Source organism: Glandiceps talaboti, chromosome 6, assembly GCF_964340395.1.
Source record: "Glandiceps talaboti chromosome 6, keGlaTala1.1, whole genome shotgun sequence".
Taxonomy (NCBI): domain Eukaryota; kingdom Metazoa; phylum Hemichordata; class Enteropneusta; family Spengelidae; genus Glandiceps; species Glandiceps talaboti.
In genome coordinates, this window is record NC_135554.1 from 10,200,475 (window position 1) to 10,219,464 (window position 18,990).

An 18,990-nucleotide genomic window follows, 5' to 3' on the forward strand; every position below is an offset into this window, starting at 1 on the left:
ACATACATACATACATACACACACACACACATACATACATACATACATACATACATACATACATACATACATACATACATACATACATACATACACTTACATACATACATACATACATACATACATACATACATACATATATACATACATACAAACACATACATACATACATACATACATACATACATACATACATACATACATACATACATATATACATACATACAAACACATACATACATACATACATACATACATACATACATACATACTTGTACATACATACATACATACATACATACATACATACATGTACATACATACATACATACATACATACATACATACATACATACATACATACATACATACATACATACAAACATACTAAAGAATCTCATGTTGAATTTGCATTTCAGTGGTTTCAGTTGTCCTTTGTGTAATCAGTCCATGCTAAGTATGAAATCTGTCTGGAAAATGTTGGATGAAGAAGTTAGAAATACACAAATGCCACCCGAATATGCAAACTACTTGGTTCAGGTAATATCATACATTGCTCACAGTGCTTTATAATGCCTTCTACACATTGTTTTTGTGCACAAGACAACAGCTCAGAGACCAGTTAGTAACACCTGTATTAAGTGGTCTCAGAGCCATCATCTTGTGAAAATAAGGCTACAATGGCACAAGGAGAGGGTCTCATGGCTGTTTTGATATCAATATTTATGTAAGGAAGTCATGGTATTGTTTTCTTTCTATATAGAGGGTGTTCAGAAATTACAAGGGGGTGTGGTGTTCTTGTTGCACTGTTCTTGGAGACTGGTCTATTTTCATTGAAATTGAGATAGTAGATAAAAGGCAAATAACTGCTTTTCTAGTCTCTTACCTTGAAAAAGGATACATAACAGAAACACAAGTTAGCACTCTTATAAATGTGTCTTCTATTGAGTGTTTGGCGGGAAAAGTCTACAAAGAAAATACTACAAAAGTGATATTTTGCTTCCATCAAACTGATGATAAAATCATAGGTATACAAGTGGTTTTCATTTATTTCTATAACTTAAGTGAAATAGCAAAGTATTCTTGGGCCATTAAGTACTTCACAATTTGTGTCATTTTCTCAAATCTCAACTACTTAAGAAAGTTGTTACACATGATTCTGAGAAAGTCATGCTAACTATTAATGCGTCACAAGTATTGAAATTTCAAAGGGGGGGGGGAGAGTATAGATTGAAATTTATTACTGACTTGAAGATATTTTATTGATTGTTTAAATTGCATGAAATATACATTTGAGTTGATTCCAACATCAGTTTACTAATTCCTTACATTATAAGCATCCTTCAATGTTTTATTGAAGTTTTCTAAGGAGCTGATGGTGCTGAAATAATGTATACAACTTGTACTTTAATCTTTAATAAAGTACTTGACTCTGATGTGTTTTGATCTATAGATTCTATGCAGAGATTGTCACAAAGAAAGTAAAATTGTGTTCCATGTGCTAGGACTGAAATGTCAACACTGTGGCTCTTATAACACTTGTAGAACAGCTGAAGATGAAGAAAAGCTAGAAACGGTTACACCATCTCAGCAAGGTCAGTTAGACATGTATATACAGCCTTGTTTAACTTGATAGATAATAATAGTACTTTAACTGCTTAACAAAGCAGGATAATTGTAATTTAGAAAACTCTTTCTAACTTAATTTAGGTAAAGAAACCTTTCTCCTCCATTACAACCCCACTGTATTTACAAGTAAGATGAGTAAGTTTGCAGTTTTGGGGATGACGTTGTTGCTCAACTTTCAAGTCAATTTTGCAACCTGCGAAATATTTAAGTTGTACCCAAGATGGTTTTACGAAAACCCTTCATATGATAAATCTATACCACTAGTAAGCTCACAAAATGTCATGAAGTTGAATGAGCAGGCATATTTCGTTCGCTCTGTGGGCATGTGGCCACCAGAAGTTACAGTTGCAGAAGTTACTACTTGTGACTTCCTAATTCTTCAGATTAAGTGTATGTATATATATAGTAAATATTCATATTATATTATAGTATTATAGTATGTATATAGTAAGTAATATGTATGTATGTATGTATTGTATGTATTTATGTATGTATGTATGTATGTATGTATGTATGTATGTATGTATGTATGTATGTATGTATGTGTGTGTGTGTGTGTATGTATGTATGTATGTATGTACGTACATACGTACGTACGTACGTATGTGTTCTTATCAACGTGTCCACATAATTACACATAATTCTAATTAATCATGAACTAGACATTGCCTAATTACATTGATAATTTAATTAATTATTACATCCCTAAAAGGGTAAAATTACAATACATGTTATCCTCCATTGATTGTCTTTATGGAGCAGATCCTGTAGATGTTGAAAATGATGACTCGCCCACTCCTGACAATGAAGATGGTGATGTCAGAGATAGCCAGGAAGGTGAAAGTGACATTATAACTGACAATACTGTGGGCAATGAACAAAGCACTCTGACCAGTCATGACAACAGCAATGATGATTCAGATGAAGATAGTGATAGTTTTCAGACGGCTGAAGGTAGTAATGACGAAGATGGCACACCAGTTTGACTAAAATGAGAGTTAGTGTACATTAGGCCAAAAATATATATATATCTGGTTCTGGTCAGCACGCGTGTGCCCTGAATACCCTCGCGTCGATCCTTTTTTTCTGATAATTTTTGCTTTCCCGTTCTTTATTTATTCCTGATATCAGGGGAACAAGCAGCTGAAATCTACCCTACATACCAAGACTGCTTAAATACAAAGCCTAAACTGCTTTGAAGAAAAAGGAAGTTTTTCAAGAGATAAATATGATAGAACAGAGTATGTAAAGTGTCAAAAAAATGTGTATTTACTAATTTGCAAAAAAAAAAAAAAAAAAAAAAAATTAGGGGAAAAAAAAAATTCGCGTCGTGGCACCACTTTACAGTTTACCCTGACCAGAACCAGATATATATATATATTTGTTTTGCCTTACATATCTCTTCACAAACAATTACAGATTTGGTTTTGGTTTTCAGAGCTATATCAAAAGAAAGAAGGACATCATACACATGTATCTGTTAATATTTATGTTGATTTACCAAGTTGGTGGACATCATATCTGGTAATATTTACACTTAGGTTGATTACCAAGCTGATGGAAATTTTTGGTCAATATTTATATTGTTTTCTATATACTGCAGACAGTAACTTTTAATTAATGATGTATAAATTTGATTTTTTACAACTATTTAAGGATTGATTTTTAAGAGTTGATTTTATGATTATCTGATAGAAGATTAGTCTTGTTCTTTGGATATTTACTAAGTTAGTTAGTACATGTACCCACTATACCACTCACAACTCATTCAGTTGTACATGTACAAGGTGAATGTAATATTTAAGGTCTGTACGTTGCAGTAATGATGTAATAATGAATGATGTTGTAAAAGACACGCTTTATAATGTATGTGTGCGATAATTTAGAAATCTACTCGTAGACCCTCCACTTAAAAACTTGGTGGAGGGTCTATGCTCTACTTAACACAAGTTACTTGGAATTATCTGCAGAGTTGAACTGATTGTTCTTTGTACAGTTTGTAGGACTGGTATACCTTGGTGATAATATGGTATGGTTATCATTATGGGTATATGGTATGATATATGATAGGACGTGATATGATATATGATATGATTACTATATATATGATATACATGATGATATGATATATGATATGAATGTCTTAGATATTATAACACATTTATAACACAAGCTATCCAATGTTTAATCCAGACCAAGTCACATGGGGTAAACTAGATTACCATATTTGTCTAGCTGTATTTGATAAAATGATGGTGTCCCCATAAACTAGTTTGTGATAACTTCCGTTCATAATTACATTATGTATTTATAAGCAAAGGCTGTCAAGATTGTGTGCACTTCAAGACTAAAATGCTGCATGAATTATCTTTTGTAAGAAACTCTATGATGTATTTGCTTGTGCAAATAGTGTAAGTACCGTATTTGTAACATTTGATGGGTGAATCTTTATGTATCTGATAATTAGGGCAAGGTACATGTAGCTGTTACTGAGTAGCTATTACTGATAAGCACATGTATGTAAATAGCTAGAATTAGTAGAAATGTCTTTAATTTCAGTAAAATTCAACTATGTGAACATGTATTGTGTCATGAAAGAGCTATTTGGCATTCTAGGTGAGCAAACTTCATGACCGTAAGGTAATAATGACTCTTGTCCTCAATACAAAATAGTTGGAATTTGACAGTCTTTAGATACTGGTACAGTAACATTAATTTCCACACAGAGCTAGTCCTCAGTGTCATGGAGAAATTGTTATAACTTTTTTATTTTAATTTCACTTAAGTGATTAGAAAGGTGTGTGTGTGTGTGTGTGGGGGGGGGGGGGGTGTAGGTTTTTAGAAGTTAGCAGGCCAGATGTCATTTCTACCTCATAGGGCATCGAATATACATGTACTATCCTTCAGTAGTAGATAATATGAGTGTATAGGAAAGAGTCTGGATGTAAGCAACTTTGGATAGGTATAACTAAATAAGGACACAAAGCTATCAATTTTAAGCTTAACAAAATATATTTTATTTCAGTTTCAAACCACTTATTGCTTAGTTTTTTCCCGTGACTTTGTTCAGAACTAAGTATTAATCATTTTAGACATCTGTTTAAAACAATTTGTTGATCACATTAGTACAAAAATTATAGGCAAGGTACATTTTATCTTAACTGCATATCTTTATGCTTAATGACCCAGAAAAGTCACTTTCAGTATTATCCTCTCTGAAATAAAGAAAACTGGCAAATCTTGCTCAAGGGGCTTTCTTTACAGTGGTAGTGGGGTGGAAACAAATAAAGTAACCTAGAGCTTCTAGTCTCTTCAAGCAATAGCCTCAGCCATGTTTCTTGGCAAGGTATAAAGAAAGAAGGAGCTCCTAACATTTTTTCCCATAATGCTTCATATCAGTGTACTGCAGATCTCTTGTTCCATTTCATCAATCATTAGTTGATTAGATTTGTAGTTTCAGGCAGTATTACATAAATGTTATGTACATACACCAAGCAACTGTTTACATATTACATTTAATTTCATTTACCTAAAACATGACTAAAATTTATCCAAAGTTCAATTAAAATACATTGAATATTTACATGCATCTACTGTTTCTTTGTCTTTTTGTCTTACCTTTATTTAAAACAATTACAGATACATACTATAAAGTTTGTAAAATCCAAATTATTTGTAGGACAATTCATGTATTGTCACGTAACAAGCAATGTGTTTTTTGCTAAATGTTGAGGGAACCTTGGCCTTGGTAACATACAGGGATAATTCAAGTAAAGCTGGCAATATGATAGTCTCTGGTATACATTGTATATTAATTACATCTGGGCATCACAGGGAATTGTCTTGGAATTCACTGGTAGGTATACATTACCTACATATTGTATTTAGCTAAAACACTGTAGCGTTGTGTTTACTATTGTACTGGTATGGAGTGAACATGTTTCAAAGGGCAATGTGTTATATGAATTAAGTATTTCCTTATTTAGTAAATCTGGGAAATACTGCATTTAGCTAAAACATAGACTGTAAGATACGTCGTGACGTTTCGCCCTCACCGGCGTGTTAGGGGTTGGCCAATGTTTGAGGGCGCACCGTCACGGCGTACCTTACAGACTAGCTAAAACACTGTAGCGTTGTGTTTACTATTGTACTCGTATGGAGTGAACATGTTTCAAAGGGCAATGTGTTATATGAATTAAGTATTTCCTTATTTAGTAAATCTGGGAAATACTGCATTTAGCTAAAACATAGACTGTAAGATACGTCGTGACGTTTCGCCCTCACCGGCGTGTTAGGGGTTGGCCAATGTTTGAGGGCGCACCGTCACGGCGTACCTTACAGACTAGCTAAAACACTGTAGCGTTGTGTTTACTATTGTACTGGTATGGAGTGAACATGTTTCAAAGGGCAATGTGTTATATGAATTAAGAATTTCCTTATTTAGTAAATCTGGGAAATTAGACAACCTTACAAAGTAATACTGCATTTAGCTAAAACACTGTCGAATTGTGCTTACTACATGTAGTTCCATACTTGTTACTAGTATGGAATGACGTGTCATGGCAGGCCAGTATTCATATGTACTATAAATGGTTACAGGTGAATTAAATTAGTGCACACTATGTCCTCATTTAGCTGTTTCACCATATTTTTGCAAATTATATGCACAGTAGTCACCTGTGATAAAGTAAAACAATCCACAAATAGAGCAGTCCACATTTCTCTGTAATATCAATGCAATTTTTTTTATCAATAATGCTAGAAATTCACACTTTCGGCTGACAACTCTCTCACTGAAAAAAAACTTTACTCTTGACAATAGATTATGATTCAGTATGGTGTATAGTACAACTGTCAAAAAAGCCACAAATAGATGTAGAATGTGCTTGAAAAAACTAGCTGTAACTGGGTATTGGTTTTCAAAACAAACAAACAACCAACAATACATTCACTGAAAACTGTTAGAACACCAATAATTAGATATTGTACATGTTAATTAGAGGTAGATTTGATCTGTAAACAGTACATTACCAGGTTGAAATCATGTATACAGCTACACAAATACATTGTTTACTAACAAGGGAGTCAGTGCTGTTCTGGATGTTCGATATTACAAATCATTCTATCGGACAAAATTGTTTCAAAAATAATCATGTTACAGCTGTTGCAGCTTCAAAATAAATAAATACAATAGATATAAAATAAATTAAATATAAATCCATGTTGTTTTTGTATAAACACAACATAACATACAAATCATGTATGTCAGATTATTAGTAACTGTATGTAGACTCCTGTTCTTGAAGCAATATTTTCATTAAGTCTGGGGTATTACATTGCCACCTACTGTATGTGGAGCTACGTGGCCATTGTTGAGATCTGTTACTGTCGCTGATTGGACAAAAATGATTCCAAATTTTCATTTTCGTCAACTCTATTGTGTATATTTACCAGATATCATTGTATAAACATTGTGAAAAGCACCTTTGTTTGTAGCTTAACTAATATACTTTTAGCAAGAGTTGCTACCATGTGATTTTACTTCAGAGGTCATGTTGTGGGTCAGCCTCTCCATGCAGCCATCTTGTAACAATCACTTATATTGTAATGCCTTGGAGTCTACTGGGGGCAGAGAGTCTGGGTAACTGAGACAGCTTAGACTCCTGTTCTTGAAACAATATCCTCTTGGCAAATAACTATGGTATTCAGTCTTTGGAATTTAAACTACATGTACGGTATAAGTCTTGTTGCCATTAGCTGCTCTTCTCTGGTCAATTCGTTTATCAGCCACTGGTACAAGGAAGGCCAAGGTGGATGATAAAATGAAGAGAACTGCAATCACATAGAAACCACCATTGTAATGACCCTGAACATCCCGCATCCAACCTGACACATTGAAATAAGTAAAGAATGAGTATAAATTCGATTTTGAAATGTTACACACACACAATGGTAAATGGATAGTTGATTTTGTAAAAATACTACATTTGACGTGTATAATTAATGTAAATGTAACTGCTCAAAGTTGTTATGACATGAATTGTTTGACCAATTTGAAATCAAAATACATGTACATGTCCAAGATAAATGTTAGGAAATTACAGGAGGCAGGTGGCTAGGTGTAATTGCTATAGATACGTATCGCATGTATTCAGTTACAATCACATATACACATTTTTCCTATTGCAAGTCTAACGAAATGCATACAAATGAGGCCTGTGAATGCACACACACACACACACACACATCACAGTTATTCTTATAGTAACTTTTCATAGTTTTGTTTTTAAAATACAACAATAACAGAAATGATAAAATTACATATAAATACAGAGAAAATAGAATCGGTGTAAGATAATTTGGCTGTTCACATCACTTACCTATAAAAGGAGCTGATATCATGGCTCCAATGCCTTGAGCTTGTAAAAACATAGACAAAGCATGGTCTAACTTCTCTGCTCCAAGATAGTTACGGAGTACTACTGGAAACATTGGTATATAACATGCCATACATATACCAAATACTATCATGTAGGCTAACTGACCTGCAAGGAAAGCAGACAACAAATGAAACGCTTGACAAAACAAGTCTTTAAGAAGACACAGTCCCTCTCAAATACTTCTACAAGACTGAATGATGGCATGATTTAAAAGAAATTGGTGGCAACAAATAAACACTACAAAGTTTCTGTGATGTGCACGAGGAAATGATCGGATTTTGATAGTTGACCCAGAAGGTCAAAGTCAAAGGTCATTTACCCCTGATAATATAGGGATAGACACTTGAATGGCGTTTCTACGTATCAATGTTTTTGAGTTGTGCATTATATCATGACCATTTAACTACAAATATTGGTGCCATTCAGTTTAAAGTGATATGAGCATCAAAAGTATTGCTTCTGTATATTTCTCATCTGTATTGCCTTCACCCATGATTTAAGATAAATTGACACCATTTATTATATGATGCATACATGTACATGCCACCCCCGGATGGAGCCCATCGCTTCGGGAGACTGAAAAGCCAAAAGGGACGAGAAGTGTTTACTCTTTGGAATATTTAGAAAAAAAAGGTTACTCTGGGAGATTAACTTTATATGTTTTCTGAAGCAAGGAATCTTAAAAAGCTAGGTGATTGGTAAAAGTGTATATATTCAAAAACAGAGGAAACCCTTTCGAAAATATTCTTCACTAAAGATGTTCCATGAAATCAATTATGGTTAATATGGTGACGAACAAGTGTTGCCATGGTAACAATCCTACCTGCATATGAAACAGTATACATACTAACAATAGTCATCAATCCACACGTTCCCATACTAGCTGCATACAAAAACTGAGGTGTCAGTCGCTTGAACGCTACACCAAGAATCCCCCAGAAAAGTCTGCCTATACATTGTGTTAGTCCAGTCACAGCTGGCAAACTTGAACTTTGAAATGTCGATATTCCAAAGTCTTGTCCTCTTTTAACCTTGACATGAAAAAGAAAAAAATGTAAAAATCAAAAGCCAGCTTTAAAATTTCAGAAACGGCAGGCTCACTATTAATATTTGTACTATTAATTAACAGTTACATCAACAAGTTTTACAGGACAAAATTACTGGAGGTAAGAAATGGAAAACTCACCACATGAGACAAAACTGCATACTGTGCTGCTGAGTGACCAAATGCTGTGCATAACATCAACACAAACACTGCAATCCGGAATAAAGAAAGGTCGTACATTGCCTTAAACAGTTTTTCCAACTTTCTTATTCCAGAAGACAAGCATTGTGAACATCTTGGTGAGGCATGTTTTTTTTCATCAGTTTTTTTCTCGCTAATATTCTTTTTTCGGACCATTATTATCTGATCTTCTTTCACTTTGGATAAATTTCCGCTGTATTTGACATGGAACAACACATTTGGTATGGAAGATGAACTTTGAACTTTGACCTGGTGTGTGTCACTGTTATCACTCTCTGATTCTGATTTAGATGAGTCTTGATCTCTATCCAGATGCTGCATATCGTCATAGCTGTTCAATGATCCTGATGATGATGATGATGATGATGATGAAGCACTGAATGTGATCACTTCACTACAGTCAATCTGTGACCTTGATAGAGATGAACTCTGAACTATGACCTGTTGTGAATCACAACAGTTGTTATGTACCTCCGACAGAGGGCAATCATGATCTTTGGTGTTATGACAATCATCATGTGACCCTAATAGGGATGAACTCTGAATTCTGACCTGTAAATCATCAGAATTACTTAGTGATTCTATCGCTATTATCCCTAATATGGATGCACTGTGCGTTACCACCTTTTGCATGGAATCACTATGCTTGCAGCCGGCCTTTTCTTTTTCAGATTTGTCATTTTCAGATATTGGATTTTGTTCCAGTGGTCGAAGCAGAGCACCACCAACACAAATGTTTAAACTTAGACCAGCTAGAATCAACAGTGTTCCTCTCCATCCATAGTTGTCTAACAGAATTTGGGTTACCAATGACTGAATGAACTGGCCAGCTCCAGTGCCAGCCAATGCAATCCCCATGGCTATAGCAAGTCGGTTCTTGAAGTACTTGCCTATCATGACAAGGGATGGTAGTGGGATGACCCAGTATGCCACACCTGAAAGACAGAGAGAGGGGGAATATGAAGGGCTTTAGTATTTCCCCCAAAGTGTTACATTTTTTAGCCAGATCCCCTCCTCTACGATCAGGCTAAAAAATGTAAACATGTACCAAGAAGGTCAATTCAGGCAAAATAACGAAGGTAAAATAGCAATGAACGATTAGCCGACATCTACATCGGATTTTAATCAGATTGACTTCGGAGGTGCATTCCGTGATATGTTGAAAACGGAAAATCAAAAAATAAAATTGAGAAAAAATATACAAATGATGCGTTATAAACTTACTGGTAATTACTCCATATGTGATATAAATCTGGCCAAGACTTGTTGTAAAGCTGCTAAGAATGAGTCCGATAGCTGATATTAGTCCGGCAGTCATTACCACTTTACGATGACCATACCGACTACACAAAGCCAGTGATATAGGATTACCCACTATACCGGCTGCAGCAAAGAGAGAGCCTATCCAAGCTGGAGAAAAGCAAAAGTACCAATTTATTTTTTCTTCTTCATTTTTTTTGTAGGTGTGGATGAGGTCGGGGGTCAAATTTCATCATCAAAATGACAATACAATATTACTTTCAATCGTTGCTTTTTACTCCAAAGTTTTCAATGTGCGAAATACGAAGTATGCAACCGTGATTGCAGCTTGTAATTTCCATTTGCTTTGTCATTATTGTGTTTGGACAACATTTTATCCAGATTACGAGACAGTGTATCGTGTTGTATAGCCTTCTAAACCAGTGGTAGCTGATAATTACTAATGTTACGAAAACCGAGAATGGAATATTTAAATCTTCAGACGATTTTTCTAACGTTCACAACAAATCCAGATAAGACAGCATCAATTGGTTTGATTGGTTGATTGAAGAAAACAGAACAGTGTGTGTGTGTGTGTGTGTGTGGTAGACCATACAGTTCTGACCTTCGAAATAGTTGGGTCAGAACTGTACTGTTTACGATATTATTTATAAACAGAACCTCAGTGTAAAGTTATATAATTTTTGAATTAAGTCTCAGTATCTCTCTCTCTATCTCTCCCTCCCCCCCCCTCTCTCTCTCTCTCTCTCTCTCTCTCTCTCTCTCTCTCTCTCTCTCTCTCTCTCTCTCTCTCTCTCTCTCTCTCTCTCTCTCTCTCTCTCTCTCTCTCTCTCTCTCTATCTCTCTCTCTCATTCATCAATTTATTAATATATTTACTTTATATGGTAATTTCAATTCAGGTTTTCTATCGTAATCTGAGACCAGACACAAAGGGATTATTTACTTTGATTGCATTATGTTTGTGTGGTGTAATGTCACTCAACTATTGTATATACCAATGACGGCTACCATGAATTCTCAGTCTATACTCTAAGACTACCAATGCAAGGATGACACCAATATTTAATAAAGAAGTCCAGCATGCTGCTGTACACTAATGTTCAGACCATTGAAACCTGTTTACAGTTGAATTTCTATTGGGGTGGGGGTTCCTCCGTGTTCTGGTTAGTGAAAACTGTGTGAATTTAACTTTTAATTATATTTACAGTACCTGTGCTCGCCTTTGATGCTCCAAATGCTTCAAGAAAGGCAACATACAATACTCCAAATGAGTAAAATGCTCCCCCGACGATGAAGAATAACAAAAAACTGCCTGCAGTGATGAACCAACCATATCCACCATCAGGAGGCTCTATCATTTCTCTCGACGGAGACGGTTTCGAATTTTTTACCGACGACGACATATCGACCGACTGCTGCACTTTTGTCTTTGATGAGTGCAGTAGCTCACACAATTACATCATACACATGTACGCGGTGAATGTATACACGTGCCGTAGACTCTGAAGGTCTACGGCACCGACTGCTGCACTTTTGTCTTTGATGAGTGCAGTAGCTCACACAATTACATCATACACATGTACGCGGTGAATGTATACACGTGCCGTAGACTCTGAAGGTCACTCAGTATAAATGTCCCATCACTCTATAAATACATTCACTCATGCCAGTCAGTGACAATATTACTTTACGTCAAGGATGCGCCAGCAAATTAAAGATATGTCACGTGGAGGCTGCCCACAGGCACTTGTAAACCGGAGTAATTGAATAAATAATATGTGGGTGTTTTTTTTTCGAAATAAAATCCTTAAATATGGATTTTATATTTCAGTGATAACAGTGATGGTCGTGTACTACTTATTCATTGTCAAAACAACAATACATGATTATGTATATTCCAATAAACAAGTACAGACTTATGAACCGACCAGCATACATAGTCCTGCTTGCAGACGAAGTAAGTATCCACAGAGACATTGTCAGAATCAAGTGCCGTACTCGGACCAGCTGATAAGAGTTCGCCTTCAACCAGTCGTCTCTCCAACATCGAGATGGAGATATATAATTTTGTGTACAAATTTTATGGTATTAAAAACTGTAGTCTCGGACACAGGGACTGAACCACAGGGGACCCAGGAACCGTGTGACAAACAAAACAAAACAAAACAAAACAAAATAAATAAATAAATAAACTATCAAATAAATGACAAATGAACAAACAAACGGACGACAAGTATAGGGACAAATAAAATAATTAAATAAACAAGCAAATAAACAGATACTCGTGGGGGTATATCTAGATATGTGTTTTGTACCCATCACTGTGGGTTTTTTTATAGTGAAGGTTACACAAAACGTATCTAGATATACCCCCACGAGTATCTGTTTATTGCTGGTTTATTTAATTATTTTATTTGTCCCTATACTCTGCCGTTCGTTTGCTTGTTCATTTGTCATTTATTTGATAGTTTATTTATTTATTTATTTATTTATTTATTTACTTACTTACTTACTTACTTACTTACTTACTTACTTACTTACTTACTTACTTACTTACTTACTTACTTACTTACTTACTTACTTACTTACTTACTTACTTACTTACCTACCTACCTACCTACCTACCTACCTACCTACCTACCTACCTACCTACCTACCTACCTACCTACCTACCTACCTACCTACCTACTTACCTACTTACTTACTTACTTACTTACTTACTTACTTACTTACTTACTTACTTACTTACTTACTTACTTATTTGTTTGCTTTGTTTTGTTTTGTTTGTCACACGGTTCCTCGGTCCCATGTGACTGAACTAGGTCGTCTGACTCTTTCAGTCATCCGTTCAATGCGAACCATACCGGCATCACTGCGATTCTCACGTTTCTCTGTGGCATGCCAGCCTATACATAAAATAAAGGTCATTGTCCTAGACTATTGTCTGGGGGTATTTCATAATTCAATGACTGAAAAAATAGACGTGCTGGACCATCATCCTATAGGAACAAATGTCTTCCCTGTGGGTGGTTTGATTATGTCAGTTATACACTTTGGGTGTTTGCGGATGTTCATTGCGAAAGCGTAATGCCTTTGTCCCGTGACCGTTGTAATTATATACCAAAATACAATGGTCTGCCAGTGACACTAACCATAGATGACGGAAGTTTGGTGTGAAGCAAGGTGACATTTAAACATCATAATCGTTGAATTAAAAAAATCATCATATGACAATAACATTGCATCAACAGGACAATGTAATGGCATCAATGTGTATGTTTTAACCACTGTAATATGTATGTATGTATGTATGTATGTATGTATGTATGTATGTATGTATGTATGTATGTATGTATGTATGTATGTATGTGTGTGTGTGCGTGTGTGTGTGTGTGTGTGTGTGTATGTATGTATGTATGTATGTATGTATGTATGTATGTATGTATGTATGTGTATGTCTCTGTGTTTGTGTGTGTGTGTGTGGGGGGGGGGTGTGTTGAATATCCAAACGTGAGATTGCATTCCTTTGTTTATATTCATGTTGCCCCTAAGTTAAAACGTGCGTTAGTAGGCGTACGTTTTCTTGTTTTATTAATTAAAATTAAAAGTGTTAAAAATAGCCTTTTATCGCCACTGCACGATACTGAATATATCGTATCATATCATACTGTTGACATACGTCATATTATGAGTAATGGACTTATGGCGTCATGTGGTTATCATGTGCCCGTGACCAGTTCCTACATTTGTTGAATTTTTTATGCTCTTATTTCCTAAATTTAGTTTTAGGGTCTTTTTTATGACGTCAAACAACAATGACCACGTGATTCCAACCTCTTATTGCTCACAGGGGATTGTCGTTTGCTTTGACAAACCATCATTGACTCATTCGTCCTGACAAAGTCAGTATAGTGCGCGCCCATCCAGTTCTTGCCTTCGAGCTCGGTCAATGAGATGTCAGACCTCTATGAGATGAGATCAAAACATGGGAATTAATTAATGCTGCCTTCAAACAAATTCACTCAGGTAGTAATTTTACGTTCTAACGGACTTCCTATTGTTACGTTTCACAGTGGAAAACAACCAATGCCTTATGGTGACAGAGAACTACGAGAGTCCTCAAGTTACACAATGGATTATATCGGAGCGAGCCATGTCTCGTTTTACGCCTTTCTTTTTCGACCTATGTCTAAAAAAAGTAATTGCACACAAGGGAGGGTAATGGTTTAAACAAAGGAAAATGAGAGAATTTAGAACACGTAATCAGGAGTGGGTTAAATTTCCTCCTGCCCCCCCCCCCACCCCCCGTGTGTTATTACTAACATGTATCTCAACGAAATATTTGAAGGCTAGCAAGCTGCTCTTGGCGAATAATTTCTATGTCATGCGAGATACAATTTGCATTCGATTAAAAAGACAAATTTAGGTCATCTTAAGACCATAGCCGTGTTTACGAGATTTAAACCATGATAATATTCAACGTTAATGACACAGTACTAACGTTGAAAATACTGTATATCATACCGTAATTCATATGAATGTAACATAAAAAAAACCCAGCGTTTCCATTCATACTGGCCACGATTCAGTAGTTGTACGACCGTATATAGGAAATTATAGGTTGTATATTTGAAACGTACGTGACTGATTTGACCTGGTGTTGTTTACTGACGTGCAGAAAATTGATGATCACAACATTGCTATATCCCGTGAACTATATCTCGACAAATAGTTGAAGTGTAAGTCATGCAAACTATATATGGACTTGTGTACATTGGTAAAGAGGAGAAACAATCCATTTAAAACGTGTGAGGGCGCCATTCTTTCGCCTGTATAGTATTTTCAGATCAACTGTGCTAAAGGTCCCAATAAAATGTAAGCAACAGGGCAGCAGGCAAAGGATTCAGCATATTCGATATGTCTTCTTACAAACTGTTTTTTTTTTTTTCAAACAAGGAAATTCACAAGCCACCTGTGATAATTGAACTGATTAAAATCTGATGTAGGAATATGGCTAGATTTGTTTTATTTAAAAATTTGCTCATTAAATATGCTCAGGAAATTATAACAGTAATAGTAGTAGTAGTAGTAGTAGTAGTAGTAGTAGTATAGGTGGTGGTAGCTGCAGTGGTAGTAGTAGTATAGTAGTAGTAGTGGTTTTTTTGTGTGTTTACTTCTATTATTCACATCCAAGGGGAGGCGAGCACATATATCTTTACTATCAGCGTTAGTCGTGGGGTGGGGGGATTATACAGCGATCGCGAAGTTGTCAGATTATTGTGTTTTTAGGCCACTATTGGGGTGATGGATATAGTTGTTGTAGTTGTTTATCTTCGCGTATTGCCTTGATGCGCGCGCACCATGGTATAAAATGTGCCTCCGTGCGTGAATTCTGTAGCCAAGCTATTAACCGAACAAAACTTTTGTTTCGTTTGACCCTGCTAGTGTGTTGTTTAAGCTATTGAGGTTTAATAATAGGGATAATGTGTTGAACTCTTTTCGAACTTTACCAATGTTACCTTCGGCTAGAGTCGAGCACAAACAACCCCTGTATTGTATACGACGAGATGTGACTAACTGTCATCTAGCGTATCATGCATTAAAGTAGACAGGTTGCTGATCAAGTCATATGTATGTATTTAGGTAGATCTAATGCCAACGTTTGACGTGGCATTCATTATAGACACACATTGAGCCGTTGAATTGCTATTTTTTCTACTCAAAGACCAACGTGTCTTTGCTCTACCTCAGACCACTAACAAGTTCTTTTACTAATACTAGTATGGGTCTGAGGCTGAGGTTCTACTATAGTATAACTTGACCTAAATAACATTCTTCAGTGACGTCATAGACACATTTTCAAAATGTATTTCAACGGCTTTTGTTCTACCTATTTTAGTTGAACCGATCTAGTATAAGTTGGCTGTAAGGTGACATGGATAAGAGAGTCCAGTGCAAGTTGGATTCAAAGTCACCAAAACCGAGTTTCATTTTTCAATTAAATGTATCTCCCTCATCCCGTGAAACATATAAAATACATCTTTAAAGATTTTTCTAACATTTCATATCACAATGTCTTTTCTCTGTGGTAGCATTCCATTGTAAGACCTTACAAAGGAGCCTGTGAACAACTGTTGACAGTGCATGGACAGACCATAATGTGATGTAATGTCTACACATAAACATTGATATGCAAGTCTCGCAACCGCAAGGTGTACTTAGTATAGGGATACATTGCATATATCACTATCCTGTCCTTTGTTAGTCGCATTTGCTGAATATAAAGGGCACCAGGTTGTATATGCAAATAGAGCCACTGCAAGCTGGAGGTGAATACGTCAAATTGTCTTGGATTCGATTGTCTTACGTACCACTGTGATAAAACCCTCTATTGGTAAGTATTTTCACCAATAGTGTAGATTATTTGTTGTTGACACAAACATAATCTTTTTCTTACTTTAGAAGTTGGGTTTATTTCACGATAATTGACAAGAACAAAATACACGTTTACTGCGTACTGCAACGACTGAGGCCACAAAGAACCATTAGAGCGAAAATTAACTCAGGTAGCAACAAATATAAAATTGGCTGATTTCCCAGGTCATAACAACCAGGCATGCGCTTTTCAATGACTCAAACTCTACAAGTCAACAATTCGATAACAGATAATATGAAAGAAACATAGATAGCAGAAGGAGTACATAAGTCCACAAAGAAGCAATGTCACACTTTTAGTGTTTTTCCCAAATGTTATTCATCAACTTAAATTGTCAAAGCAAATTTTATCATTGGCATGTAATTAATGACAATAGTATAATGACGCATATCTATACATTCAGTGCTCTTATTCTGAATCTTTATTTATTTTATTTTTTTTCAAACATAGACTAATATCCGATAACATTTAGAGTGAGTGCTTAGTGCTACATTGTACACGTATACATGTCGTTACAGTAACTTTTAACCTGCACTATACCGGTGTTACGATCCAAAATATCGTATTTCGGAATTATGGGAATAAATTCTACTTTTCGGCATTGTAGGCCATAGGTCAGAAATAGACTGGCGATGATGAAGCTGGGCAAACATGATGTAACTAAAATTCACATGATTGGTTAGAGAAAAGTGCGTAATAACTTTTATGATGGCATGATCTTAGGGTGTGACTTGCTATTTATATAGTCGTTGTGTAAATTCCATTATATTCGAAGTATACTTAAGATGAGAATAAAACATCCAGAATCAGGGGAGGAGAGGAGGGGAGAGAAGCACTCGGATAGGTGATTCTGGCAAGCCGAAATATCTTCTCAGTTGTGACTAATTCCCGACTTGGACCTGAACGATCCCGTACGAGAGTAAGAGAGTGTGAGTGCTAGAGTGTAACGTCTGAGCTATCCATACTTATACCGTTCAACTCTACAACTCGCATCACCTGCAACTGGGACCTTTTTTCACCGCAAATATGCATTCATTAAAAAATGATCAATTATTTTTTTTAAAGACATTGTATCTATTAATTGTGATTCAAAATTATCTGTAGCTGGAGTAGTGACAAATTTCAGTCTTTAGCACTGTTACTGTAGTAATAATCTTCAATCAGACAACCATAATCTCCTCTTTTTTAAAAAAAATGGATAAAATACCAATAATTAGACATTGTACACGTTAATTAGTAGTCGACATTATCCGTAACTAGTGCGGCAACAGTTTGAAATCAGTCACCGTTGAGGGCGCTGATTTTTGAGTACGGACCCAAAATCTATTTCATTTGATTTATTTATTGCACCATATAATGTATACAGCTACAAAAAAAACCTCTTGCAACCACAGGTGACTCAATACTATTCAGGGTGCACGATATTACGAGTAAGTTGTTTTATCTAACAGAACATATATAATCCAAAAAACGTTCCGGTCGCAGTTAGTGCCGTTTTAATACAGCTTCATATATCCATGATATTTTCTGACTATGAACGGTCTGACATTCACGCACAGAGGAATGACAAACAGAACAGTGTACGGTAAAGATGTGTGCTACTTGAACATGACCTCAAGCTTTGAAATATATTTTAGATTCTTTGCATTGATGACATCTCTCTAGTACGAACTCATGATTCTGTGTATTCTGAATTGAAAAGATGTAAACATTTACATAAACAAATACATTTCACATCTATAATCTTTCTTTTCATTTTCTTTCAAAGGTTAAACTGCTTCACAAAATGTCAAGGTTGTTCAAACCAAAAACAAGCTATCTCCACAATGCATCAGCTGTTCCTTATACAGGGATGACGTTATGTGATGTATTGGATAGAGCAGCAGAGAACTTTCCTGACAAAGAAGCTTTTATATTCCCTTCTAAAATGGGTAACAAACGCATCACGTTCCTGCAGTTTCGCCATGACGTAATCAAT

General features: G+C 35.6%; 2 protein-coding genes across 2 annotated transcripts in view; one reads left to right on the forward strand and one right to left on the reverse strand.

Annotated features, from left to right (window-relative positions):
• LOC144436814 (RING finger and CHY zinc finger domain-containing protein 1-like) overlaps positions 1–2,615 on the forward strand; it is a 10,733-nt gene extending 8,118 nt beyond the window's left edge. The window contains exons 8-10 of the mRNA XM_078125673.1: positions 420–540; positions 1,454–1,595; positions 2,392–2,615. Coding sequence (XP_077981799.1) covers positions 420–540; positions 1,454–1,595; positions 2,392–2,615 — 487 coding nt within the window. The remainder of the gene's footprint in view (positions 1–419; positions 541–1,453; positions 1,596–2,391) is intronic.
• A 4,733-nt stretch (positions 2,616–7,348) lies between these two features.
• Positions 7,349–11,934, reverse strand: LOC144436815 (uncharacterized). The gene is made up of 6 exons (XM_078125674.1): positions 11,787–11,934; positions 10,540–10,725; positions 9,256–10,250; positions 8,893–9,100; positions 8,010–8,174; positions 7,349–7,515 (listed from the first exon to the last, which is right to left on the reverse strand). The coding sequence occupies exons 1-6, from the start codon at positions 11,932–11,934 to the stop codon at positions 7,349–7,351; spliced, it is 1,869 nt and encodes a 622-aa protein (XP_077981800.1).
• Between the last annotated feature and the right edge of the window lie 7,056 nt (positions 11,935–18,990).